The sequence below is a fragment of the Lepisosteus oculatus genome, chromosome 24 (assembly GCF_040954835.1).
Source record: "Lepisosteus oculatus isolate fLepOcu1 chromosome 24, fLepOcu1.hap2, whole genome shotgun sequence".
Lineage (NCBI taxonomy): Eukaryota > Metazoa > Chordata > Actinopteri > Semionotiformes > Lepisosteidae > Lepisosteus > Lepisosteus oculatus.
The window spans coordinates 7,768,846-7,796,716 of NC_090719.1; the positions used below are offsets into that span (position 1 = coordinate 7,768,846).

Here is a 27,871-nt window from a genome sequence, read left to right on the forward strand (position 1 = left end):
TCCAGCAACCAGGCCTGAATAAAGTCAAAACTCAGACCCACCCACCGTAAGTACAAACAACATTTTACTTTGTGGCAACATCTGCCTCCCAGTTGTATCTTGTTTCTGCTGTTTCTTCCAAATGAGCTTACAGAACAAATCTACACCTTCATTAGAGCAAGAATTTGCTGGATTTTAATTAACCTTTAAATTAAACTTGCATTGATGTACATACTCTATATACATATACAATATAAACAGTATATGAAGTTAACAAAGCTTTAGTTGTTAATTTAATATCTGTGACAGAACAAACTTTAGGAGCAATTAAACATGTTTTAATTTAATTGGTACTAAAATGAGGAAATCTGTATTTAACTGGAATAAAAGCCAGACACCAGTGTTCTACAGGTCTTGATGCTCTGCATTAAGAAAAATAACAAAGATAAGTTCCATTTGCATTGCAGACATACCGTATACTACAGTAAGGTAAATCAAATTAAGTACTTTATTGACTGAGAGCCTTATTGTAATTGAGACAAGCAGAGGTAAGTATTTGACACCACGCATCCAGTATTAAATTGCTTTCTTAGTAGAAAAATATAAAAACTAAAAATATATTTTAACAGTTGTTGAAAATACACATGACATTTAATGAAATATATTAGAATTACTGAAGATTACATGGAAGCATCATGGATATGTACAGATTCTGTTAAACAAAGATGTGGAATTGGGGCTGTTTTTTGACATGATCAAACTTGACTTGTTTGGGTGAGATCTACACTGGACAGGCCAAGAGGAAAGCAAGCCAAAAGCACATAACTGGGGCATTAAAATCAGTATTAGCCATAAAACAGACAATGCTTCATTCACTGACTCCTTCCATAGCTTTGATTAAACTATTTTTTGTGGTACAAAAATCCTGATATGATACCAATTAAATAACTCTCAAGACACTTGCTTGATTTACTAATTTCTGAATTAAACCTTACACCTAATCATACTTCATACGTCACCTTTTTTCAAACAGTTAGCTCCTGGTGAGGAATGTCAACTGCATAAGAAAGGTGTATGGAAACCGAGATCAAGCAGGGGATTTTTTTTTTCCACCAGAACACAAAAGCAGTATTAATAAATGGAAGTTCACAATTACACTCATTGCTCAGGTCACCACACCTTGATCATGTATTTTACTACCCAGTGCCTTTTATGGTAGCAAAAACGAAAAAGCCCACGCTTTCTGCTCTGGCTGTATATAGAAGTTGTTCTCTATCGATCATACTTTCAAATCAGTAATATTTACTGTTTAAAAAATAAGCAACTATTTCTGATTTTCTCATAGCCTTTGTCAGGTAGGAAATATATTTAAGACAAAAGTAAAAATTGCCTTTTATGGCTAACCTAAATCAAGCAACAGCTAGGATTTTTACTGCAGACTTAAAATGGATAAACCGAAGTAAAGCATATCAATGGCGACGGGTATGATGGTAATCAGTTATCAACGGATAATTGTTTTTGAAAACATTTTTTGTGACAAAAAATAGCCAGAAGAGCTCTTCCTTTCAGAAAAAAAAAACACAAAAGCCAACAAAAGACATTTTAATCTCTGACATCAATTGCTTCTACCCAGTTTGCATAGTCTCCATTTATGAGATAAAATAATAAAAGGTCTTAGCGCAATTCAGAGACTTCAGGCATCTAAAAACAAATGCAACCACATTTATGTCCTGAATTACATTCTTCCCATTTTCAGGATGTAACCCTAACACATCCTCTATATCTTATAGAGACAAGTACGACATGATACATAAAGGCTTTGATAACAGTGGGGTGATGATAATATAAAGAAAAGAGAATCTGAAGTTCAGACTCAGAAAGGACAATCGGGAGCTGCCAGGTTTTGTGCCAGAGGATTAACAATTATGTTAGAACCAGGCTTGTCAGTCATGGCAGCAGGTCAGATGGGTTGTGACGATGCTCAAGTGGTTTGAAAAATGCATGTGGCTGAAAGTGAATTAAACATAACTAGCTAAATGGAGCATAGCTACCAAAAAAAGCACAACCCAAAGATACTGAAATCACAGATCTCTTGACAGCTCTGCAAATGTAGTTGGGCATCATTAGACCCCATTCTTTAACAACTGATAAACAATGAATATGTTTTTGTAGGTGGAAAAATTATATTTTTAGCATTTTTAAAACTGTAAAAGACTTACTTAAAGCTTTTTAAATCAAACGCATATCAATATAAACACTTAAGCTCCTGCAGGGTCTGGTGTTATCTGTACAAACCAGACATTTACATTAGGAACCAAAGCTCTTACTGAAATCAGGGCTTTCATTGTCCACGTACTTGTCAAACATATATCCACCTATCAAGAATAAGTTTAAAGCTCACCAGTGACTGCCGAAATTTTCTCCCTTCTTCCAAGTAAAAAGCTGCAGCATCCGAAAAAATACTCAATTTGACTTCAGATTACATAGCCATAAAGTATTAAATATTAATAGATGGTGAGAAATTCAACACTTTTTAAGTGTAAGTCTGTAAGATTTTAAGCACCCACATGCCATGGTATCGCTAATGCAATTCTTCTGTATTGAAATGAAATATGTTCTCTTATGTCACTTTTTATGAGTAGTAGAAAGCCACAGATAAAATGGCTGATAGGACTACACATAGAAAACAGGCATATGACAGCAAAAAAATGAAAGTTGCTGCATTACTTTGGGGTACACGAAGGTAAGAGGCAATGCACTGTAGTGGAAAATAAAAAGAAATCCAAGATTTACATTCTGACAACTGATAGGGAGGTCTCCTGTGGTGAGCAGGATAGTTTACTGCTCTTGGAATATGAAATAAATGATAGGATTCATACTGAATGCTTTAGATCAAGGAAGCTAACTCTGGTCCCGAAGAGCTACAGTCCAGACAGCATAATCAGTCTTATTCCCTTAAATCATCAATCTGTGAGACTTCAAACAGAGTATTGGTCAGTTTATCCTATGTGGTTCAATTAAGAGAGGGATACCCAAAGGCAGTCATTAAAAAATAAAGATTGTTAGTGTTGTCACTTCCCTTGGTGTCCAAACTACTTTACCGTACCTTCTTCAGTGGTGAAAATGTAATTGTGGTCTACTTTTTTACAAATTGATCATTTAGGAGTGACTCACAAACCATGATGAAAAGAGGTCCTTCATAACCAGAGTTAACTACCTCGTGCTTCAGTTGGATATTGGAATATTGTGGTTACTAAATTCATAGTGCTGACAGCTACAATTAGGTGTGTTCCTTGACTAAGCTATTATATGATTTATTATTTATTGTGTATTTATTAATTGAAGATCATAAACATTAAATCCTTTAGGTTGAATGCTTGAATTAAACGTGGATAGGTTCTAAATGGATAGAAACAAAACGGTTGGCATTGAAACTGGAGAGAACTTGAGCACTTTTCAGTTTTAAATTTCAAATTAGTAGCAGCAGGACTATTCAACATCTACCAGCATTAAAATAAAATTCTGTACACCAAAAAAAAAATAAACAAAACAAAAAACATTCAATAGCAGCCAAATTAGACTGGCTTATTTATAAAGGTTTTAAAGGACAGAGGAGAGTGAAAACAAACTGAGTTTTGAACTGTTGAAGTGGCTTGATTTTTTTTAACAAGACACTTGTTCTAGCCATTAACTACAAGGGATGAGGAAGACCATTTTAAAACGAAACGGATGCTTCAAGATCTTGTTAAAGGACATCTCAAAAAGTCATCATTTACATGTCAGTACTATGTACCCTTTAATGAAAAAAAAAATAAATGGAGCAGTTCCATCCCACTTCCAGTCCACAGCTGGAAAGAATGACTGCAGCAGTCAGGGCCATTTTGTCCCTCATGTAGTCCAGACCTAATTACAATTAGAACAATATTAAGAGTCAGGACTTTCTGTGCTTTTCCAGTGAAGAGGACCATCTTGGATCTGACGATCTTTTCGGAGGTGGTCTGTCATATCGACTTGGGCAGGGCGTTCTGTAGTCCTTGTCCTCGTCCCTGTCCTTGCACCAGGAGGGACGTGACGCTGAAGAGTTCTGTGCCGAGCAGCTTGTTGAGCTTCTGCCAGCAGCACTCGTTCTGCAGTCAGAAGGAGCTGAACTTTGCCCATAGGTCCCGTATACTCTGCTTTGTGGATGAGATGGGACTGAGCTCTTAGCCAATGTAGACCGAGGTTGCTGGATATGAGCACTCCGACTGGCCAGACGAGGGTCTCTCGGTCTTCCTGACGTTGAAGGCTTTCCTGGAAGTTGGGCAGGAGCTGCAGGTTTTTCCGGAGCATGAAACCCAGCTGTTGAAGAATCTGAGGTTTGAGATCTGCTTACTGTTGCTGTCGTCCGTGCAGCTGGCAAGGCGGAGTTCTTAACCATTGATGATTTGTCAGCGCTCATCCTGCGATTGTCAGTTGGTGTACTTGTCTTAGGTAGCAAGGAAGAATCTTTTGGTGGAAAGGAGAAACTTCTTAAAAACCCTGGTTCAGGCTTAAAGATCTTCCTGGCATCCGCATTATAGTCCTTCTCCCTCGTCTTTATTATGGTGCCTCTTTTACCAGCATCCTGTATAAGCGCTTCCCAGTCTTTATGTTCCTACAAGCAGAGATCAAATGACATTTAAGAATTTCCAAGTATACCCGAATTCCAAAGAACACCCCAGCTGTTAGATATTGTTGAGGAACTTCACCAACTTGTTTTAAAGTAATTTAATATTCACCACTGGAAGGAAGCATTCAGACCTACCGTGAGAGTCCTTAGATGGCCCAAAATGAAGAGGCTGAATTTTGCTCGTGTAATTGTTACATTTAACCGCTGACGATTTCCCATAAATCTGCAAAGAAAAGTAATATGGTTAAAAAATATATGCTAATTCACACTGATATAAGTAAACGCATTCTGTAAGATAATAATCAGATAAGATAATAATCTGTAAGAACAGCCATGTACAGTTAGATGTTCTAGAAATGCTGAAATGCTCCTTCATGATTGAAAACGACAGGGGAATATTCTTAAGGAGGGAAACTATATGTCATGGCTCGTCTCACTGACCTGATTCCTATTTGAATCATCCTCCAGACCTCAGCAGCAAAAACAGCAGGTTTAGTTCTTAAGAAACATCTGTATGATGTCACTCACCCAATAGAGCCCTGTGTGCTACAGGCTCTGACACAAGACACTATAATACAGTCCTTTTCACAACCCTGAAAGCCATCTATAGTGTCCACTTCTACAGACCTGGAAAACATAGGTAAACATTTTACAACATCAGACCACATATAATTATTCTGTACCCGATTGATAAAAATGTAAAAAAACATTAATAACTTTACAACGACCACTAATAACATTTGCTTTTGCTTCAGAATGTAATACCATTCTGATGATTAAAGTCCCAGAAATCTATAAATAATGAACCTGTCAGCTATTCAGATTATTAGTTATTTATTCTTACTGGAAATGTTTGTTTGTGTCCAGTTTTTGCTCTTTGTTGATGTACTCCTTGATTTTTTGCTTTTGTGCACTGTAGGGAGTGATAACCCCTACCCGGGTGACCTGCTTCTCAAAGATCAGCTTGATCAGACGAATTACAAGCTTCACCTCTTGAAGGTTACTGAAAGAGCTGAAATTACAAAACAAAAACAATTGCAATTAATTGTCTTTTAATGATTAGGCAAAACAGACCTTTGTAAGTATCTGGAACAGCAAAAATAAAATAATATTCAAACATTTCAGATACAAGACCCTGCAATTAAAGCAAACACGGCCGTCATTTACACAGGTGAAATAGATGGTCAAAACCTTGTTTTTATCACACTCTGGAGCACATGCTGACATGTATGTTGCACTCAGACCACAGAACATTTAATTTTGAAACTGCAAGTTCTGTACCACTTAGAAAAGAATGAGACACACATTTTTCTTACACAATAATTGCTTGCATTTCTATAGCACTTTCTCTTCCTGAACTGCTTTAAATATACAATGGGAATGTCAGCCTCTGTTGGAGAAGCAGGGTATCTCCCATTACAGCAGACCACAGGAACTGCTGGTTGCCACAAAGCCAAGACTTTCTGCCTGATTAATCACAAACCATCCTAGCCAGTGTTCAGTCTATAGTGCACTGGCAGTTGGTGAATCTTGGTCCCAGTTCACCAGTAACATGGCCCAGGAGAGAACTAGTAATGTTAAGGACACAATTTATGCCTGTAGCTGGCACCTTTACTGTTTAAGCCACACAGAAACTCCTTTGGTGGGTTTTTAAACATCATGAAAAGTAATTCAAATATTTTTCAGGCACTATCAGAAAAAAATGAAAGCAACAGTTTGAAAACAAACTGAAGCTGTCAATCACAAATTACAAACTTTCGACTAAATAGAGGATTTTCCTTGAGTAGAAAGTCACATCTGGCAAACATAGAGCCATTACAAATAACCGGGTTTGTAATCTGAAGCTGGGAGATAAATCAACACTTTGATTTAATCCAAGTCAAAGTAAACAAGCAAATTACTTCATGCCCTCCCAAAATCTCACGTACTCCTCGTTTCTTGTCTCGAAGCCATCCGTCACGTCAAAGAGAATGTATGGCTGGAAAGGCCAACTTATTCCACACCTCTTTTCTGCAGTTTCGCTGCAATGAAGTGTAAATCAAAGTTATTTCTTCTAACTCTTAAGTGAGAATGATTCTCAAACAGAAGGATTATTTTTTTTCCCTGATGATTTTATCTTAGTAAGAAATTGCAAATGTTACTAGCAAACAAACTGGCAGACTGCAATTTAAAGATCATACTGCAACAGAAAATTGGCCATTATAGAAGGTACAGTATTGTCCAGCATTTCATAGAGCACTGAACTGGCAGCCCATTTTTCTTTGAATCCATCTAATTTTACTTCTAGACTAAATTGGAGATGGAGTGTCCCAATATATCTAGAGTACATATGAGGATTAAAATGTAGCATTTAAATCAAATCTGACACTATTCCGCTGGTATCGTGGTGTTAGTACTGCGCATACCATTTTTGTGACTGAATAGTAGGAATTATTGATTTACTGATAACTGAGTATATGACATGGTTTGGTGTTATCTCCTTTTACAGAAATCTGGATTGAAGTTAGCAACTGTATTAAAGGAGAACTGCAGTCCTAGTTTCTCAGACCGGTTATTAAATTTCAGTAACAAAATTAATTGATGGTACTGCAAAATTTTACAAATTTTACTAATTAAGAACAAAATCGCAAAGTTTGTGAAAGTACTGAAAGGCAGCCATGATGTCTCAAACTACTTGTCTAACGAGGGTCGAGAGCAAGAGTTCTCAAGAATTGTGATGTGAGGAGGCCCTTCCTACTCACTAGTCACTGTAATGAGACGTACAAGTGAATAAGTATGGATAAGTTGTGCAGCAGATTTCACTTCAGAAATGTTCCAATGTTATCTGCATGTAAACTTAACATGTAGCATTTGTTAACAAAACTGTCTTGAGCTCAAGAGCAATACTCCTATTGGATTAAGAGATGTAAACAAGCAGGCTTTTGAATACAATATAATAGGGCCACTTCAAGCCACCGATAGTTGTGTTACCTTGTTCTGAATTACACATTATGACGGCACCATTACGCTGCCCATACCTGAAAAATCTGTCTATTTTGTGATGTCAATTGGAGGTCTTAAACGTTACTGTGTATATTTTACTTTCACTTGTGGTTTGAAATGCACTAATCAATGCAGATTCTTTCTAAACCTGAAATATAAAAATAACAACATTGCAGTTCCCCTTTAAAACATTGTGCTGTGGTTGTCAGTGTAGAAAAGGCCAATCTGTCAGTTAGCAGTAGATGTGTTACTGGGCTGACAGCAAAAAATGCAGCATTTCCAAGAGTTAGTAACTACTTAACATTATTACAGACTAATGGCCACCATACCCTGGCAGCACTCTACCAAATGAAACATTTAGAATTTCTGTGGATGAGAGCATCCTCTTACCCATCGGTTTTCAGTGCCCTGTCGTAGATGTATCTGGAGGGAAACTCACAGATATCGGGATGCATTCGGTACTGCGTGGCCAAAAATATGATTGGATTGGGAACGTGCGGTTTCGCCCTCAATTCCCGATGGAGAGACTTCCATAAACGTGCCATCAGTGACTGGTCATACCCTTTCTCCTTTGCTTTCTAAATAAAAATAAGTGACGATGAGAGTTTTCCCAGCTGTTCAAGGACTATCAGATTATTAAGGCCACAATTAACTGCTTTCATATTTACCCAAGTCAATAACAAACATGATCATAGAGTAGTGGTGATTTAGATAATCACCTACTCCAAGGTGAGGTTTTCTTATATGTGTGGTTTATTCTTGTCCTCCATTAACATTATTATTGTTTATATTTCCTTTGATTTATTGTTAACTGTTTATTTTCTAAAAGGTTCAAAAGATACAAATAGGGAATTAACTTTCTGTAACTGCTTTGATTCTATTCACCTTAGTGTAAGACTGCTACCCAAAATTTCATTCTGATTACTAGCTAGCAATTGCTCTTAATTCAATTCTATAATGTGCTTTATAATTCTGAGGCTGCCAAGGGGTTACAATCTGGTGACCTGCCAAGTAGCAGAAGAGGTCCCATTAAATTCGGCCTCAGAGATAAAATTAGGAGCATCATGAGGTACTGTACTGTATGACCTATTATCTATGCATGAAAACATGGCTTGGAATACTTTACTTAATACTAAATATATCTCTTACAGAAATTCTGTTTTTCCATCAATTTATGGATTTTTCAGAAAATAATCAACACTACACAAAAAATGGAAATTAACATGAAAAAGACAGAGCAGGTTAAGGCAGCCAATTAACAAGCCCTAAAGATGAAAGAAAGGTGTTGCATGCATTCTATGAGACAGTTTAAAATGGATTGGCTGATGTACTGTTTTAAAGACCAGTTATTACCTGGGAGACCACAGTGGGTGGCAGTTGTTCTGGATCTCCAACCAGGACCAAACAAGGACAGCGATGCATGAGAGGAATCAGAGTCTCAGTCTCTGTGGCTTGTCCTGCCTTCAGGCACACAGCAACAACAAAAGGAATATTTCAAAGTCAAATTCATTCAAAAATGAGATCAAAAACACTGAAAGACTATGGTGGGACAACCATGTTATAGATTAAATGGATTTTTTTCCATGAAAGGTTAAAAGAAGTGTGAACTACTGGTGATTTTATCTATTTTCCCTAATGAGACTAAAACTCTACTTAAAAAAGAGAAGTCCAAACAATTCCTGTAGCTTCACTTTTAGTAAATAATAAAAACAGAGAAAACATTTGATACTTCTTATGAACTACTTTGCTACAGTAAAAGTTTCAGTTTATTATCAAGTTATTGAGGTTTTAATTCCTGATCATAAGGAGGTTAAGGAAGCTATGTCATCTTGATGAGGACACAAAGAGAAAAAAGTTATGCTTCTCACAAAAATCTCATGTTGTCACCTTGACTACATACTTACTTCATCCACTATGACGCAGCAAAAGGGGTCGTGCCCTAGCCTCCGGAAGGCAGATTCTAACAGTATGCTCCCAGAGGTATTCAGAGTGCAACAGATCACGTGCGCATCCAGCACAATTTTAGTTTGGATTTCTTGTTTTTTGACTTTGGTCTGTAAAAACAAAAAGAAAAAAACACTCATCTGTCAACTGATCTTATTCACGTATTGCTGATTGCCAATACAACCTATATCAGAACACCCTGCTAGGGCTTCTGCTAGCACAACACTTGTCAACAAGTATTTTAAAGGTTGGTTACCTCCCTCAGCATACGTCCTAGCTGTTTTCTCTCCTCAAGCAGCTTGAATTTTTCATCTGTCAGCCGCTGAAGCTGCACAAAATGATATAGAAAATGTAGTTCACAAACCATTTTTATCAGAGAGGAATGCTTAATGGTTGTGCAAACAAAATGAGCATTACCTTCAAAATGTCTTTCTTATTCACAGAACTCAACAAGTTCGAGACCCTTTCCAGCTCCTGATCAAGCTGTTCTTTACGCCTATGGATTCCAGTGTCATGTTCTTGGCCCTTTTCTGTACAATCAGATGAAGAAACATGCTTCAGTCTCATTCATTCAGGATTAGCCAAACAACCTACACACACTCATAGAATTCAAAAAGAGTATATTAAAAGACTAATCTCAAGTCTCAAATTTTCGATTAACAGAACCGAAGGGCCTCCAGCACCAAATATAAAATGAATATAAACAAGTTTTCTGCATCAAAAAACTGCTACTACCCTGATCAGAATTATTATTTTTATATAATATATAAATTTTATATAATATATTATAAATATATTATATATTTTTATATTATGCTATCACAATAATAACATGTATAATTTAAAATGTCAATTCTAAAACAATAGTATTTTCCTCAGCAGTCCAGTGACAAGAACACACATGAACACTGAATGAATAAATTATACACCTAGAACTCAAAATTAGGCTAGACTTATAAGTGAAGGACTGTATTATTTTATTAATCCTGAAAACAGCCTTATTTACCATGCTATTGAAGACAGAATGTAAAGCATGAGGTCTGGAATAAATCCACCCATTAATACAATTATAAAAACCTTGATGAGTTGTCTTGTTTGTTTGCTACTTTATAATGTCTTCTCCACTGTTTGAAAATGTATTCTTGTGGACTTACTTGTTTTAACCTTTATCTGATGATCAAGGCTAAATCCCAACAGTTTATCTGAAATGGCTTTCTCCATCCCAAGGCGTACTAAATTAATATCCCCGCAGTTACCTGAGTTGTACAACAAAAAACAAACAAGAACATACAGTTTTGTGGTCACTCTTGTCTAATAAGTCACAACCTAAACAAACTGCAAATATCCGGTCACAGAAACATGACACTGTACCTAATGGGGTTTGACGATTTCTGCACTTTCCCTTAAAATCCACAATGATGTTCCTCATAAGATGGTCAACAGCAGCATTTGATGGGGCACAAACGAGAACCCTGGGCTTTCTGCCCTTAAAGATCCTGTTCCCCTGTGGCATCAGGTTCTCCCGATCCTGTAAACAAAAACAAATGCTATTTCTTTGACTCAATGCAACACATACAGATACAATACTCAGTTGCTGTTCCTTGTATGATCAAAAAGCACAAGACTAACTTATTTGGAAATGAAATAGGTGGGGCAAACAGGAGTCAGTGAAATTTGTTTTTGAGCTTCTATATCATTTTTTGTACCTCAGTAAAAATGCGCTGAAGAAGTCCCACAATGGTTCTGGTTTTCCCGGTTCCAGGTGGCCCTTGTATAAGACAGATTTTAGGTGTCCTTCGCTGCTCTTTTATCATGGTAAGTGCACAGTTAATGGCCTTTACTTGATCGGTATTGAATTCCTTTTAACAGAAAAAAAACAAGTCAGAGTAAAAAACCTTTACAGAAAGGCAATCTTGTTTCCAAGTTCTCAAAAAAACAGAAACCTTCAAATCACAATCGCAGAAGTAAAGGACAGAAGGCCAGCCAAATGGCCCAGGCGACGGTGCCCAGGATTCCCCAAGTGGTGGCACACAGTTGGTGACTGCCGCCTAGGGCAGGATGGGAATATCAGCTAGGCTCTTGTCAAACACACTGCACACCGCAAACCTGCATGCAGCTGGGCGGGTGCAGGTTTGCGGTGCTCCCATCGAGGGATATGCTTCTTGTCCAATTGGTGCTGAACATCTGATAAGCACAGGCTTACAACTATATGTTACAGCTGCCTATGAGTATTAAGAAAACATCATAATAAAACATTTACTTCGACATATTATCAACTAACTCTCTGAACAGCACTTAACTACAAAAACAAAAATATTACAGTAATACTACTCACAGAAATATGCTTACAGTAGATTAGTCAGCCAAAAACCAGCGACTTGCTGCTTAGAAAGCCTGTATGCATGTTTTTATATTCCACACAAAGAAAAAAAAACATTTCTACAGTGCCCTCCAAACATTCTGGGACAAGAGCTTAAATTACCCCATTATAGCCGTATGCTCGGGGCATTTGGATTTCGAATCACAAGATGAATTGGAAACAAATGCAGAGAATATCCTCTTTATCTATGGGTAATTTTTCTTATGCATAAATGTCTTCCATTTACCCCAACATTTTAGATGAGCAGAATTATTGGGACCAACAGGTTTACAAGTGTTTCACATACATTTCGCACACATAAAAGAGCTGTGAAGGTCTAGGCATGGTTGAGGTCTTTTGAAACTGCTTTTCAAGTCTTTCGCATGGAATTAATCAGCAAAAACCAACATGCAAACCAGAGAAGTCACTATGACGGAAAAGGAGACCATTTTGAAAATGAGAGGAAAGATAATGACCATCAGAGATATTAAGACTCTTGGCATTGCAAAATCAACAATCTGGAATGTTCTTAAGAAAAAGGGAACAACTAGAGGAGTCAAGAACAGGCAGAGAACAGGGTGTCCAAAAAGACACACGCAGTGACAGAAAAATATTTCTAAGTGAAAAGAAAAAAAACAAACAATTACTGTTAGTGATATCAAAAATAATCTCCAGAGTGCAGGGGTGCAAATCTCAAGTACCACAATCCACAGAAGACTTCACCAAGAAAAATTCAAAAGCAAGAACAGAAGAGTGTGATTGGAATGTGCAAAAAAATACCTAATTGTTCCACAATACATAGTGGAACAAGGTTTTATGGATAGATGAGACCACAATAAACATCGGTCAACAAAGTGATGGAAAGCCTAAAGTGTGGAGAAAAACAGGAACAGCCAATGACCATAAGCATACCCCCTCTTCAGTAAAGCACAGTGGAGGGAGTCTCATGGCTTGGGTATGTATGGCTGTCTCCAGAACAGGCTCAATGATCTTTATTGATGACTTAACTGAAGATGGCGGCAGTAGGATTAATTTAGAGATGTACAAATAGATCTTGTCTGAAAATGTAAGACAACATGGCACCAGATTTATTGGGCTGCAGTTCATTATGCAGGACAATGACCCGAAACACAGGAGTTCATCGCACAGAAAAAGTGGAACACTTTAAACTGGCCAAGTCAATCACTAGATCTGAAACCAACTGAGCATGCATTTCATTTGTTCAAAAGGAGATTGAAGGCAGAAAGCCTGACCAACAAGCAACAAGTTAAAGAGGCTGCAGTTAAAGCCTGGCAAAGCATCTCAAGTGGAGAACCAAAACGTTTGGCGATGACAACGTGACGCAGTTATTGCAAGCAAGGGATTTGCAACAAAATACTGACTTTTTCACTTCTTTAATTTGCTTTAAATTAACTGTCCCAATACTTATGGTCATCTAGTATGCTTGGGTAGTATATTTTTCTGTTTGCAAAATGTATCCTAAAAATAAAAGGTGACCCTCTGAACTCTGGACTTACGTGAATTTCAATTTCTTGTGAATACAATAGGGAAATGTCAGTTTTAGGTTTTTGTCCCAATACTTTTGGAGGGCACTGTATGTTAAATTACCAGTCTCCACATTAAGGTTAAGTCTGATATTTAACTTTCGACATTTCACTACCAAAAAACAGAAAAACTGAATATAAAAGCTAACAGACAAAGGCTAATAGAAATTAATTAATACTCACAGGCATGTGACAGACATTCTTCTGTTCTCCAAAACTAAAGTAAGCAGCATTGGGTGAGAGTAGAGGTCTGGCCATCAAGCTGTTTCTCAGCATGCTCAAACCTTTAAACCCCCGAATAGTGCTGATGAGTGATCCTATCACCTCACACATCACAGGCAGCTTCTGAAGTGAAAAACTCACTTGAGTCTGTATAGTGAGTGTAAGGGTTGGAGTGTCCCCTAAAAATTAAGGGAAAAAGAAAACTGATAACTGAACTGAATAGCACTTAGTACAGAAAATATAACACTTGAATACACTGCATCAAATTACACAAAACAAAGTCCAAACCAGACTCTGGAATTAATGATCACTGTTGCGATCTGTAATAGTAATAATAACAAAGTTGAAGCTTTTATTAAAATTAATGAGTAGCATGTAATCATTATATGTTTAAGTTAACAGATTAGGATAAACTATTGAAAAATGTACTGAATTTAAAAAAAGAATCTTGCTTGTATATAAAGAAGTGTTCATTGCTTACCTCCATGAGAAATGTTTGCTCGTAAGACATAGCCAATGCTTGGGATGGGTTCCAACATTTCACTATCCTCATTTGCATACGTGTTAGTATGCTGGTGCAGCCACAGACAAACCAAGTGTTCCTCTTTAGGATATAGCTGTCGGTCCACCTCAGACCTAGTAAGTGAGGCTAAATTAAAAACAAAAATTGCTAATATTAAGATTCATAAATGAAGAAAACTACCCAGGACTACAGCAACACCTAACGATTAAACTGTTTTTTCAACAGCACGATTTTTGCGTCACCAAGGCACCAAAGCACCCTGGAGATCAATACAAATCCCTCACTGAATTCAAACTGTTCACTCTGGCTGTGGTTAAAAAGAATAAACCACTGATTTTCATGCTGTAATATAATCTTAGAAATTATACACAATCCCTAACCTTCCCAAATCCTACAATACACAATATCCCAGTGTGTTTAAAGCAGGCTACAAGGTAATACACAATACAAATATTTCACAGTTCTGCACCACATGTACCTGTTCCACAGTTTTTTTTATTACTTTACCTGTGAAGGTAGCATTGGAAACTCCATTGGGATATTCAACAGCAACCGGTCTCAATGAATTTCTAATTGTGCTTTTCGATTGTCTCCAATTGTTTACAAGCTGTAAAAAATGCAACACAGACAATGAGGAAACAAAAGCAATGTATTATTGAAGCATTTTCCTCATTAAAGAAGGCTGATAAATTTAAAAATTAAATACATTTCAATGTTTTCAGAACCTTTTCACCTTCATTTTAGATTTTTTCAAAACCGCTCATTTTTAATTCCTGTGAAGTTCACACTGCAGTATGATTGTTGGTACTGTATGTTGGAACATTGCAGTAAGACACTACTACAGATACTACTAACAAATCCCAATCTTAGTCTTTGCCGTTTAAAAGCCTTTTAATATTTTTCCTGCAACAACTATATTATATATTATCATATTAAACACACATTATGTTAAACAGGAGTCTCTGGCCTTGAAACATTTCGAAGGAAATATTTTGAATTTCCACTTGTTTTCTTATTCCTGCTATAGTACAAAATATTCAACTATTCACTAATTAGTCAATCGCTCCTTAAGTGCTAAATAACAAACCTTAAGGCCAAAGACATACCTCTTCAAAGGCATTGACCATCAGCAAAGGATAGAAGGTAGTAAAATAGTCCTCAAAAGATGTAAAGTTGGTGGGGACTTCTCTTAATGGAAAAGAGCAGAGGTCATCTGGTGTTCCAAACTGGGCATAATTACAAAACATCTCATAGTTCCATTTCAGCATCTGCTGAATCATATCATTCTGATTAAATCTGAAGCTGGAGGCAGAGTGAGGAGGCTTCTTGGTTGTTGAAGAATCTGTCCTTTCATGTGGTGTACACACAGGAACTCGTGGTTTGTAAGCGACAATGCGGCTCTCCGGTGGATTAGAACTGGGGGTAACAGGGGTCTTGGGCTGCAGAGGTGATCTGCTTTCAGGTGGCGGCATGCTAGACCTCCTGAGAGGCGCTGGCGGGCGGACAGCCCTGATCTTTAAAGCAGCTGGCAATGGCTTGGAGGTTTTCTCCATCTCCTGAGCCAAGTTAGCATTCCTGGAGCTCTGTGCATATATTTTAGTCGTGGAAGGCTTTGCCTGTTTCAGGTACGGGGATGGAATACCTGGCTTCAAGAAGACGTGATCGTCTTTCTGTTCCGATGTTACTGATTTCTCAACACTCCCCGAAGCATATGTGTCGGCCCAAGAAGAATGAGCTACTTGCCCTTCCCTAATGCTATCCACCTTTCCTGAATCATCTTTACAAACCTGGCTTTCACTTTCATCAATTTCCATGTCCACAGGGTCCCTCTGTGTTAGAGCAAAATTATCCGCATTGTCCAATTCTGGACACAATTCCATATCCACAGGATCCATCTGTGTGAGGTACATGTTGTCGTCGTCATCATCATCATCATCATCAACCACCCTGTCACACTTGAATTCATGCTTTCGTGGTTGACCAGCTACCTCCTGTGGCAAGTCAGTATTTAATTGGGCAAAAACACCCAGTTCATTTGCACTGCAAGTTGTGCTTGAAACTTCTGGGATTTCTTTGGATGTTAAATCACAGTTTCTTTCTAGTTGATCGCTTTCAGCTACTTGAGGAATGGGCAGTGATGACAGAAAAAATAACTTATTGCCACCAGCATCACCATCACTACAACCAGTCTTTGCAGCTGAAGCTTTTGGAGAGATTACATCTTTTTCTTCCTTAGCCAACTGCTTATTTTCTTTCGCCTTCAGGCTGTCTATCAGCCCACTACTTTTTTTCTGTGTGATGGATGAAGAGCATATCTTAGCTCTCTTGCCCAAAATCAGGTCAGATGTACCATCCCTGTTAATGTTTGTTGCTTTACCCCTACTTAGACGGAAATATTGAAGATCCTGAGAAGCAAGCATCTTTCTTTTGTTTTTGGGAATCTGTTTCTGTCGGCTAGGTAGTGAAGATTTTGTGGTCCTATACTTACGCGTTTCATTCTCAATACGGAAACGCTGTCCATAGTTTCTTAGCTGAGCTACACAGTCTAAAGATCTCTGTGAAAGATCAAAAGCTTTACGCTCTCTCTTCTTCAAGCCCAGTTTTTCTGCAGTGGAATTGGGCTCTGGCTGCTGTCGCACTTTTTTGGGGGTTATTATAGCTGGCTTTAAAGAAGAAGGTGAATGAACCTTGGGCAGACCTGTTACCTTCAAAGGCAGCGTGGTTGTTGCTTTTTTGAAGTTATTTTTGCTTGAGGAAGATGTTTCTTTGGGCTTCTTTAAGGACCTGCCATTTGTGCCTTTCTTAGAATATGTACCTAAATCCTTTGTCACATTAGAGATGCTAGCTCCTGAAGAAGCCCGTTTTTCGGCAAGCTTTTTGCTGAGAGTTTTCTTTAACAAGGATATCGGGGACTGGTCGTCATTTTCACCAGCAATTCGACAAGGAGGTTCTTTCGTGTCATTATTAAATGATGAAGTTGTCGGCTCTTTTTCAGGATCTTTTTCAATGCAGTCCTCGGATATCTGCTGTTTTTTTATCAATTCCTCTGCGTATTCCGATGCTTTATGAATGTAATCATCTGGAATAAAATCTGTTTCATAACCCCAGTCATTACACAGGTCATTTAAGTCTTCACTGCTATGAAGAAACGGTAGTTCATTTGAGGCATCTTTATTTTCTGTATCTCCCACAACAGTACTGATTTCTGGGTCCTCCCAGGCAGAAAACACCTTCTCTTCAGTTTCAAATTCAAACAGCTGAGAATCATATTCGTTGAAACCACAGTCGGTACCTCCATTGTTTGCACTTTTAGAAACATCATTCATCAAATCTATAGATTTTGAATGTTCACACTTTATGGTCATTTCTTGAGCCTTGAAGTTGCTACACGTTTCTTTACTGTTGGCATGCGGTGTCTCATTATCATCTTTGGCAGACTCTGAATCAGAAATTACAATCACTGCACCACTGTCTGTATCAGGTTCCAAAATCACTACATCCTGATTCTCTAATGCCTGCCCACTTCTGGCATTACACTTCACTCTCCTTTCTATCCTGTCACGTGACACTGAATACTCCTTGTTTGAATTAGAAGGGAAGGAAGTACTCTCTGAACTCGCAGTTGAAGACTGCAAATTAACATCTCTGTCAGTTTGGGGATCGGTTAATTGCATGCTGTTTTTTAATGTCTTATACAAACTTGTTGTTTTGTGCAAATTAGACATTATGACTGTAAGAGGAACATCATCATCATCATCATCATCGCTGCTCTCCGATTCACCGTATTTAACGTTAGAAATATGTGGACCACCTGAACTTGCCTCATATTTTGAAATACGTTCTGAAGGCCTTTTGGATCCAGAAGCACATTCTTCAGTGGACAATTTTTGTCCCCCCTCGTTCTTTTTGCTAACAAAAGATACATCATCTTTCTGATCATTTGCGGATGAAGGACAGGAGATAACTTCAGAAATTTTACATAAAGGGCCATTAGTTTGCTCAGATTTCAGGTCATCCGAATCAGGCATCTCACTCTTAAATGAGTATGAAATCTTTGACTTATTTGAATCTGAACACGTGTGTACAGGAGAGGTTCTTTCCTTTTTCAAGGGTAGCTGGTATTGGTCTTGCAGGTCAGTTTTAAAGCTTCTATCGCCAACATTGGGGTGTATACCTGAGGCAAGCTGACCACAGTCCTCACCATCCCATGGGACTTCCTGTTTCAAGGGATAGTTTTGATGTAAGACCCCAAGCCCTGTGTTTCGCTTACATGTATTGGACGTAGATGTCATCCCATTATCTTGGTTTTCACAGCCATCCCATTCTTCCACTCTCTCCTGCTTGATGGAAGCAATGGGATATTTCATATCATCTCCGCTGTTTGTGCCTGAGCCAGGTGATTCTTCCTTTCCATTAAGGTTTGCAACAAGCTGCCTTAAACACAACTGTAGGTTCTTTAACTGTGAGCTGCTGAGTCTCCATTCTCTGTAAGCAGTCTCACGCAAATGTTTGTTTAGCAAGTCAAGAAAATATTTGCTTGGTCTTTCTACAGACAGTTTGCACCCCTCTTTCAGGAGGGAACGTATTATTTGAACACATGCTTGAGGAACCACATTGCTCACTTGGGGGTGCCAGGACAATGTCCTCAAAGATGAAGTGGAAGATTTTCTGGCAGTACAGCTATCTGAACTGGCACTAAAAGCTGAAACGGACAGCACCGCACAGTTCGCAATCACGTCTACCCAGATCGAGCTGCTGTAATTCAAAATATTCATGCTGCTTTTGTTGAGATGCAGCTCAATGACGAAAACGAGAACAAGGATGAAAAATTCTGTTACTTTATCGCACTTCTGTATCTGTCCATTGATGAAATTGTTAATTTCTCCACACAGAAAATGAACTATCTCTCCAATACAGACGATACTGAGTTCTTTGAGATCCACCACAGACTGGACAAAAGAAATTAGCCACAAGAAAGTGCTGTTGTGGACACGCATCTCCTTTCCCATATCAGACTGAAGCACATTCATCAAAGAATGCATTTCTTCGTACAAGTGTGCACAATTTTCAGCATTAACAGCTGTCTTAGTACCAGAATCCTGCAACACAATAAGGCACATGATTATTCCTTACTAAAAACAGTAACAAAAAGACATGCTTTTACAATTTTTAAATTATGGTATCCACTTTACAATTGGAATGAAACGTTATCTCTTAGGAAATTATTTTATGTTTTTTTCTACTATGTCAATACCCTGATGACTACACCTGCTGCCAAATTTAAAAAATAAATCAATTTTCTAAGGATATTAAACTTTTTCTTGATCTTGGAAAGATTAGTTAGCCTTAGTGTTATTACTATTAATAATACCATAACTATAGTCAATATACCTTGCTTTTTTCCTTGTTACAGTCATAGATGATCTGACTACATGTCGTCATTGCATCTTCTAATTCAACTTTGGTTCTGGGTATTTAAAGAGAAAAAAAGATTAAAGTGCAATGAAAAGTGATTTTTTGTTCTTAATTGAAAAAGTATACAAAAACAATCAGTCAATACTGAACAATCAAATTGTACTTTACATATCCATACCATATATTCCTTATTTTATCACATAAAATTATTAAACTTCCAAGACAAAAGAAATACTATATTACTATGGTAGACCAGAGAACACTTTATAATATTTTTATTTAATTCAAAGCTGCTTCTGGAGATTAGATCCAATTTTTAAAGGGTGGGATACAAAATAAACAAAATGAGGAGTAAATAACTATTTTATTTGAATATTCCAACTCCCTCCCTTTCAGTATACTGGAGGTCACAAATCCTATAAACTAACTTTAATCTGTGTGATGGGCAGACATTGTGCCGTACACTCCTCCACATGTACCTAACTGCATACTGTGAGCTTTAAAAAGGAATAAAGTAGAATAAAACATACCCGTTTGTGGTTTGCCGTAGGTTTTCTAACTCTTTCTGGTAACTGCGGCTCCGAGTAATTCTCTGGAAGGCCCGAGCTGGATCAATCAGCTTCCCCCAAACCTTGGACCCCAGACGATCCAAGATCACCATAAAACACTGCAGCGCTGGCCAAAATGGATCTAATTTTTCATCTAAAAATGAAGAAATTACAAAAGGATACTATTTAAGCTTCATGATCCAAGACCCGATTCAAAGAATTGAAAGTAAAAGCACACTGTCCATTAAATCAAGACATTTTTGGAGAGTCTGGTTCAAGGTTAATTATAATTTGTGGATTTCCATATTATAAATCACCTACCTCAACTCCAAAAAATAAATCATGCAGTCCAAATCTAAAATGGATATATATATATAGATAGATAAAACACAGATAGGATAGTGCATAACTTGTTCTATCCTTTTATGGAACCCTGCATGATATTTTGGCGCTTTTCTATTGGGCTTAAAGGAGACAGACTTTGAGACTTACGGAACCTTAACATTTTCTTTTACCACACCAAAACAAAAAGCTCCTTAAGTGCATATAACCTAAAACATAACATTGATCATGAAGAAAACATCCACTGCACACACAACTGCTATCAAATTCTTTAATACATTTTTTAACAGAAGCACAAAGTTTGAAAACTGGAAAAGGCTATTTGGCCTTCTCTATTTGGTTGTTAGCAGGTAACTGATCCAAGGATCTAATCTAGTGTTTTCTAGATGGCTAGGTAGCTTGTTTCAAATTCCCCAGCACCCTTTGGTGCAAAAAACTGCATTGTCTTATATGAGTTATACCTTCCTCTTCTTTCTCCATGGCATTAAGAATTGACTGCATGAGGTCATTCTGTTTGTCAGGGCCCAGAAGCAAGGAGTCCATAGCCTGTGCATCCAGAACGGTTAAAAGCATGCAGATCCCTGAAGATAAAATTAGTTCACACTTAAACAAAAACAAAGAACATACATCTAATGTCTTATAGGAAAATAACTATTTTGATTTTCTGAATTAAGTCATTTACACGCCCTGATAAACTGTAACAGCAGTTATGCCAGTTTACATGTGAAAATGAAGACAATCCACAAATGAACAGACATATGGTAGTGAATGAAACTGGCATAAAAATATTGATTTTTTTGTGTTCAAATCTGTTTAAAATAACTGAAAAATGGGGATGGGAGAAAAGAGCTTTACCCAGCCAGTAATTTTTGTAGTTAGAACAGTCATAAAGGTGAGGTGGAAGCAGAACCATTTTCCCTTCTTTTCGGACGTAAGAGCTGAATAAGTCCGAGTTCAAGATGAGGTCAAGTTCAATAGCACGACACATGCAGCTGAAAACCTCCTGGAGATCATAGAAGTCATCGCGATCCACCTTCCCCAGAGACCTCGCAGTGCAGATTGCCCATTTGCGCACCTGAAACATTAGAAGACAGAAAAGGGCCACAGAGTAATTAAATTGTTTTATTTGCTTTGTTCAAAGTTTTTTAAACATTGAGCAATTAAAACGACAAAACCTGTGTGATGTTAAAATACAAAGCAATACTTGCTTACAATGAAGATACTTAACTCTAATAGTCAACTTAGTATAAACCATTCTTTAAATTGCAATATCTAACAGATTCTTACCAGGTTATCTGAAATGCACATTATCAACAAATACACATGAGGGGGGTCAATCCAATTTCAATGGTAATACTGCTTACATTACTTTGCAATGAAGAAAAATATGCTATACTTAAAGTTTAACTGCAATATTGCATTCAAACCCCTTTACTTGCAAAATTAAAAGAACAACTTACGGTTTCATTAGGATGAACCAGGAGAAGGTATATCCCAGGGTATTTATCAAAGACCTGAAAGCTGTTCACTTTTTCCATTTTGCAGAGTGTCTCCACACACATTTCACCTGTGAACACAAATCATGCTGAACAATATGAACAAGAAACAACGTTTCAGCTGTGAAGCCTTCTGCTTCCACCCGAATAAACCTTCACACTTGTTGCTTTGCAGCCTACGCATGCTGATGCAGCTGCTTACTTGAATATATTCTGATGTTTTATTTATCTAAAACTAAATTTAAATAGTGAGGAATATGATTCAGAAATGAAATGAACTTCAGTTTTTTTTGTAATTATGATCTATCCATGGCAGCACAGAGGTGTGGAGGCTCCTAGCACTAGTCTGCAGCATTACCCAATACTGATATACCTTTCAAAGACCTTGGATTGGAGTAAAGGTTTTCCACCAAAGGATTAAACATGTTCTACAAAGGTTATGCCTATGCCACTTAAGACCCAAGAAGGCTCTTCTGCCTAAAAGTTTCTATTGCCGTCAAAGTATTTCTGTACTATTTTGGGAGACTGATGTCTTCTTCTCAGGGGACAAAAACACATGCAATTGCTAGCGACAGGAACACATAACACCCTACTGACCAAATGAGAACTAAAACTGACCAATCATGACAGAACTTTTGTAATCTCAATAACCCACAGAGACCTGGCAGACAGACCCTTCTTATCCTCTTTTAGGAGTTACCATTGACAAATCGGTGTCTAAATTCTGTGATATAAGTAACAGCATCTATGCCGGCAAAAACAGCAAAATCAAATCTATTGTAAAAGCCTTACAAGTTAATCTGAGACATAAGTGCTAATCTACAAATGAATACAAACAAAATATTTTACTTGGTTGCAAACACATTTTGCAATACAGTAAAATCAGACCATGACAGTCTTTTAACATTTTATGACAACTAAGTTCATTTCCTGTATTCAGATTTAATTTCCTTTTAAATCATTTAATATATTTTTAATTTCAGGAGTGAATTGGCTGAAAGCATTGGCTAGTATCACCTCTTTTGGTCTGATAGATTGGTTCAATTAGACCAAGAAATGTTCTTTAATACCATCAGAAATAACTGCTACAGGTGACATTTTTGGTCTTCAGTGTTGTTCTACAAACACAACCAAAGGAATACAATTGTTTAAACAGCACTAAATACATAAGTAAATGTGCATCAACAGTGAGGTATTATTTAAGCAATCTTAAAGTTTTTTGTAAGCAAACCATTATTAACACATTCCCTTGCAAAAAAAAGCATCCATCACAATGAGCTGTACATTAAATCCAGTGTTTCCTTGATGTGCAGAGAACACCACAATGAAATCACTCAACATTTAAAGTTAGCTTATTGTCAGTATATCTAAAAGCAAACAAGTGGCATATTGCACTATAGCTAGTCAACCTCAGTCTTAGAATGTAGAATCCATTTCATCTGCAGGAAGAAGAGATAGCGGCGATAAACCATACATAGTAGTTCCTATGCTGGACTGTGTCTGAAATAATCAGATTTCAAGCATTATTATGTCAAGAAGCATTTAAACTCAAATGTTATTGGCTCCAATACTCCAATGAAATATTGCATTTGTAATGCATCTCATTATATCTTTTCCACTTTTTGCTGATAATGACTGTGAAAACAATACTTCTTTCAGCAATTTGACTCTTGTACCTAAATATATTACACTACCTGTTATTTAAGATGTCATAACGTGCAGCATATTTGTACAGTCAAGTACAGCTTATACATTCCCAAAACAATAATTTTTCAATTTAATTTTGGAAATGATTTTTGATGGGGAGAAATAATTTATTATTTACCATTATGTTTTCACCATATAAGTACTGAGTTTTTTTAAAGAAATGGCAATATACCTGATCGTGTAACTTTTGATTACTTATTCAACCACTGCTAATTGAAAAACTGCTTATTAATTCAGGGGCTTTATAAAGTTTTTTGGGGATTTTAATTTACACATTAGCAATTAAAACCGTGTGAAATAAATACTTTTCCTGCCTGGCAAAGTCCCATGGTGGTTGGCAGAGTGCTATACAGCTCATGGGTCCCCAGTTCAATTCTGGCCTGGAGCACCTACTGTGTGGAGTTTGCCTGTTCTCATCATGCCCAAGTGGCTTCTCCCTGCATCCTCTGGTTCCCTCCCACAGTCCAAAACCTGCTGTCTAGGTTACTTAATGTCTCTAAATTGTCGCTCCAGATGCATGTGAATCCATGCGTGTGCCCTGCCTTGCCCCCACCAATCACAAACAGCAGAAAGGAAGAAAGAAACCATAAAAAACATGCGACCACTACCCCCCCATTCAGAAAGCTCAAGAAGTACCCCCATTCCAAAGAACATCCAACCTTAGTAAGAAGCACCTGGTATGTGGCTTAGTAATTCAAATTCAAAATAGCAATCTGTATCCTTATAGTAATTGCATTTATCAAAAAAAGACCATTTTCAAAACCTGAGTCATTTGCCTCATCTGAGGACTAATGTTTCTTTGCGTTTTTCTCATCCTCAAATATTAGGATCTGACTGTCACATTCGCAGGAAATACCAGCTAACTGGGTGATGAAGCTCATACTTTCCCTTTCATTTCTCTTTCAGCAGCCCTTCAGGAAATTAGGTTTTGATTCAGAAACACATGCAAATATAAGCAAATAAAAACTGCTAATTAATCCAGGAGATATACAAAGTTCTTTGTAAACCCACTACGTCAGAAGTGAGCTTTTGGTTAAGGGCATACGTAGTAACCCGTACAAAAGACAGGAAATGACAGGAGTAAACAATGACTCACTGATTTCACGGTGTTCCAGCAGGTAAGGATACTTAAGTATCTCAAGCAGTGGGACTCGGAGAAAATTCTCATATTCAGGTCCCGTGAATTTTGGCACATAGATCTCTTGGTCATCCTCTACTATGAACAGATCATCTTCCTCCAGCTCTGCATCACATGACTGGGTAAAACGATCAAGGAGACGTGAAGTCTCCAAATTCCACAACAGCTAGAACATCAAGGAGAAGAAAACTGCTTTTAGTATCTTGTATTATGCTTACTCAATGTGCTACATTATCTTCAGTCACTGTCCTTCAAATTAAAAGAGAAAAGTAGCTTAGTGAATTCAAATATCCTCTTGGCTCATACCACATAAGATAAACTGAAACTTTGTACCGAAAGATTAAAAAACTAATGAAAGACTTATCGAAGATTAAAACTCAAGACTTTTATAGCTACCGATATATAAAGCATTTAGTAAAGTATCATTGTTATGTATTTTACTTCTGGAAATATAATGTTAGCACAATGTCCACTAGCGTAATACCCTGATGTACATTAACCTATATTTTCACTTTCAAGTCTGTGAAAGGTTATTTTTTACCTGTATTGCCTCTTAATGCAATTGATTAATGTTTTTGTGAGCAACTCTACAAAATAAAATTAAAAAAATAATTATTTAGATGTGACTTGGGATGAGATTAATTGAACTGTTCAAGTGACCAATCAATAACATTTCCTCATACTGAATGCACATTCCCAACCTTTTCTATGAAGGTGCTCTTCTGGCTCTCACCAGTTTAGTTTTGGCGATACTCTGGATTTGGACTACTGAGTTTGTAATTTGTGACTGGGTGATGTGTTGAATGTCTGATTTACCAAGCAAGGTCTGGTCAATTGACCTCAACTCCACTGTCAAAGGCGCTCTGACAATTACATGCTGCCATTTGGGGTACACCCATCACTGTTGTTTTTTTTAACTATATTTTAATGTTAGGTTAAAAAATTGTATGATATTTTCATTGCAGCCGTCAATATTTCTTTTTCTAGGTTACCTTGTGAAAGGATGGCAGTTCATCCCTGGCTCTGTGATACTCCACCACACATTCCAAGCAGTAGCACAGGTCCTCGTTGAGAGCATTCTCTTCCTCAGGAGAAAGTGACCTGGAAGAGTATTTCTTTAGCAGCTCAGTGGCCTCAGAGCCACCTGGGGTACACCAGCGACAGGTGCTCATCTAAAAGACATAGAAGGCAATGAAATCAAACTCATGAAGCATTGTAGATAAACTCCAGTCTATTGTTGTACCAGAATATTTGACAGATATTATCATAAGAGGAAAAAAGACATTAAGAAGAGAGAAGGTCTTCTAAATGCACAATAGGTTCAAGTTCACACAAGGAGAGGATAAGAACTAGTAGCATGCACTTGGTGTCTGATAAAACACAACATAATCTGTTTTCCGTAGTCATTTAGCTGCTATGGGTGATTTTTGACGCACATATTATGAAACATGAAAAGTAACATATAGAATTGTTAAACATATAGAATTGAACTCACAAGCTCTGGTGTCTGAAGATTATTTTTTAGAATAAAAAGAAATGTGTGGAGCAGTAACTCAGTTTCAACAGATGGAAGCCTTTTGTTTCTCAAAAAAAGAAGACTTTGGTAGTTGAATAAATGTGCAAAACTAAAAGAGAGCAGCAATGAAGCTAGACCTATAGCAAAACGATACGATGTTAATGTAGCTCTTCATTTTCCAAAGTGCTCTCACTAGAACTAATCACTTGATTGATCAAGACGCCTACTTCCACTTCAGCCAGATAAATCAAGGAACCATCTATTTTCAGGGAGGTGGCAATACAGTGTTAATCTATGTTTTTGCAATGTGCTTTACTTGTACAGTACACAAGTATATTAAACTTGGAGGTCTCTGACTGCACAGGAACTCGCAACACCATCATCTGCACGATACCTTTACTTTTTTGCAAATTTTGAAATTGATCGACTCAAAGACCTAGCAACCTACCAAAGACTGAAAAAGCAATCACTCAATTAAATGAACCGGTGCGACCGGCGTTCATGTACAGCACGTTTAGAAAAAGTCACAGATGCTGCTTGGACAACTGGGTTAAAAGGTATCTCCATATTTAAATATTCGCAAGTTTCTATAATAGATAGATAGATACTTTATTGATCCCGTGAGGGAAATTGCAGAATAGTAATAGTAAAATCTATCACATTCAGCATTACTTTTATGTTAGATGACGAAGTACAATTCGTCCGTGTTCTTTAGGATTTAATCGTTTTAGCTGGTATTTTAAGTTTGTATCGATAGTTCTATTATTTTAGTAAGGTTACTGTGCTAAGACAGTTCTTATTGTTTTGAGTCTAGACCAGCGATAAAGCTCAACAGTCCGGAACTCTACCTTACGAATGTTTTGTGATGAATATTTGCATATACATTCAACATGTTTACAACCGTAGCCTGTAATACGACCTTCTACCATGATTAACGATACATAAAAGCTGAGCAATATTACATCCCTGGTTATTTTAAGCACGGTAAATTCATGCAAACTGTAAAGGAAAACCAGGTCAACACACAAAATGACTATAAATTTCACACATCATATATCACAATGGCCCCGTAAACCGGTGTTAAGATGTATGTACCTTATTATCTGTTGATATTAAGTATTTTTCCTTACAAATATGTTATCCTACATCAAACTCGGCCACTGTCAAATACCTCAACTTCGCCAAAGTTGTATTCATTTTCCCAAAACAATTCGATAGTTTTCAGGATATTGCTTTTTGCGAATTTCCGGTGCACTGCATGGCTACAAATATTTATACACGGTCTGTTTTGAATTAGAAACTCAATGAAACCCACCTTCTTTCACGTCACATATATTTTCCAAAGGACTCCTGACAACGTTGAATGCATAATCCAACCAAAACACAACGCTGCGGTATCCCAGAAATAATCGCAATTTTATTATTTTTTCAGTATTTTCAGGTCAGACCGAAACTCTAAAAACGCCTGCTGCGGTAAGAGGAAGTGACGTAACCCAAATACTCTCTTC

The 27,871-nt window shown here is 37.3% G+C and overlaps 1 protein-coding gene across 1 annotated transcript; it reads right to left on the reverse strand.

Annotated features, from left to right (window-relative positions):
- Positions 1-47: 47 nt before the first annotated feature.
- Positions 48-27,871, reverse strand: setx (senataxin). The gene is made up of 25 exons (XM_015366958.2): positions 27,679-27,871; positions 25,840-26,019; positions 24,806-25,013; positions 21,967-22,073; positions 21,362-21,581; positions 20,968-21,087; positions 20,147-20,318; positions 19,593-19,668; positions 15,308-19,300; positions 14,709-14,808; positions 14,160-14,327; positions 13,640-13,857; positions 11,260-11,412; positions 10,925-11,081; positions 10,708-10,809; positions 9,971-10,083; positions 9,810-9,881; positions 9,514-9,663; positions 8,963-9,070; positions 8,000-8,187; positions 6,556-6,648; positions 5,472-5,639; positions 5,156-5,254; positions 4,763-4,850; positions 48-4,612 (listed from the first exon to the last, which is right to left on the reverse strand). Exons 2-25 carry the CDS (start codon positions 26,017-26,019, stop codon positions 3,911-3,913), a joined length of 7,755 nt encoding a protein of 2,584 aa, XP_015222444.2. The 5' UTR covers positions 27,679-27,871; the 3' UTR covers positions 48-3,910.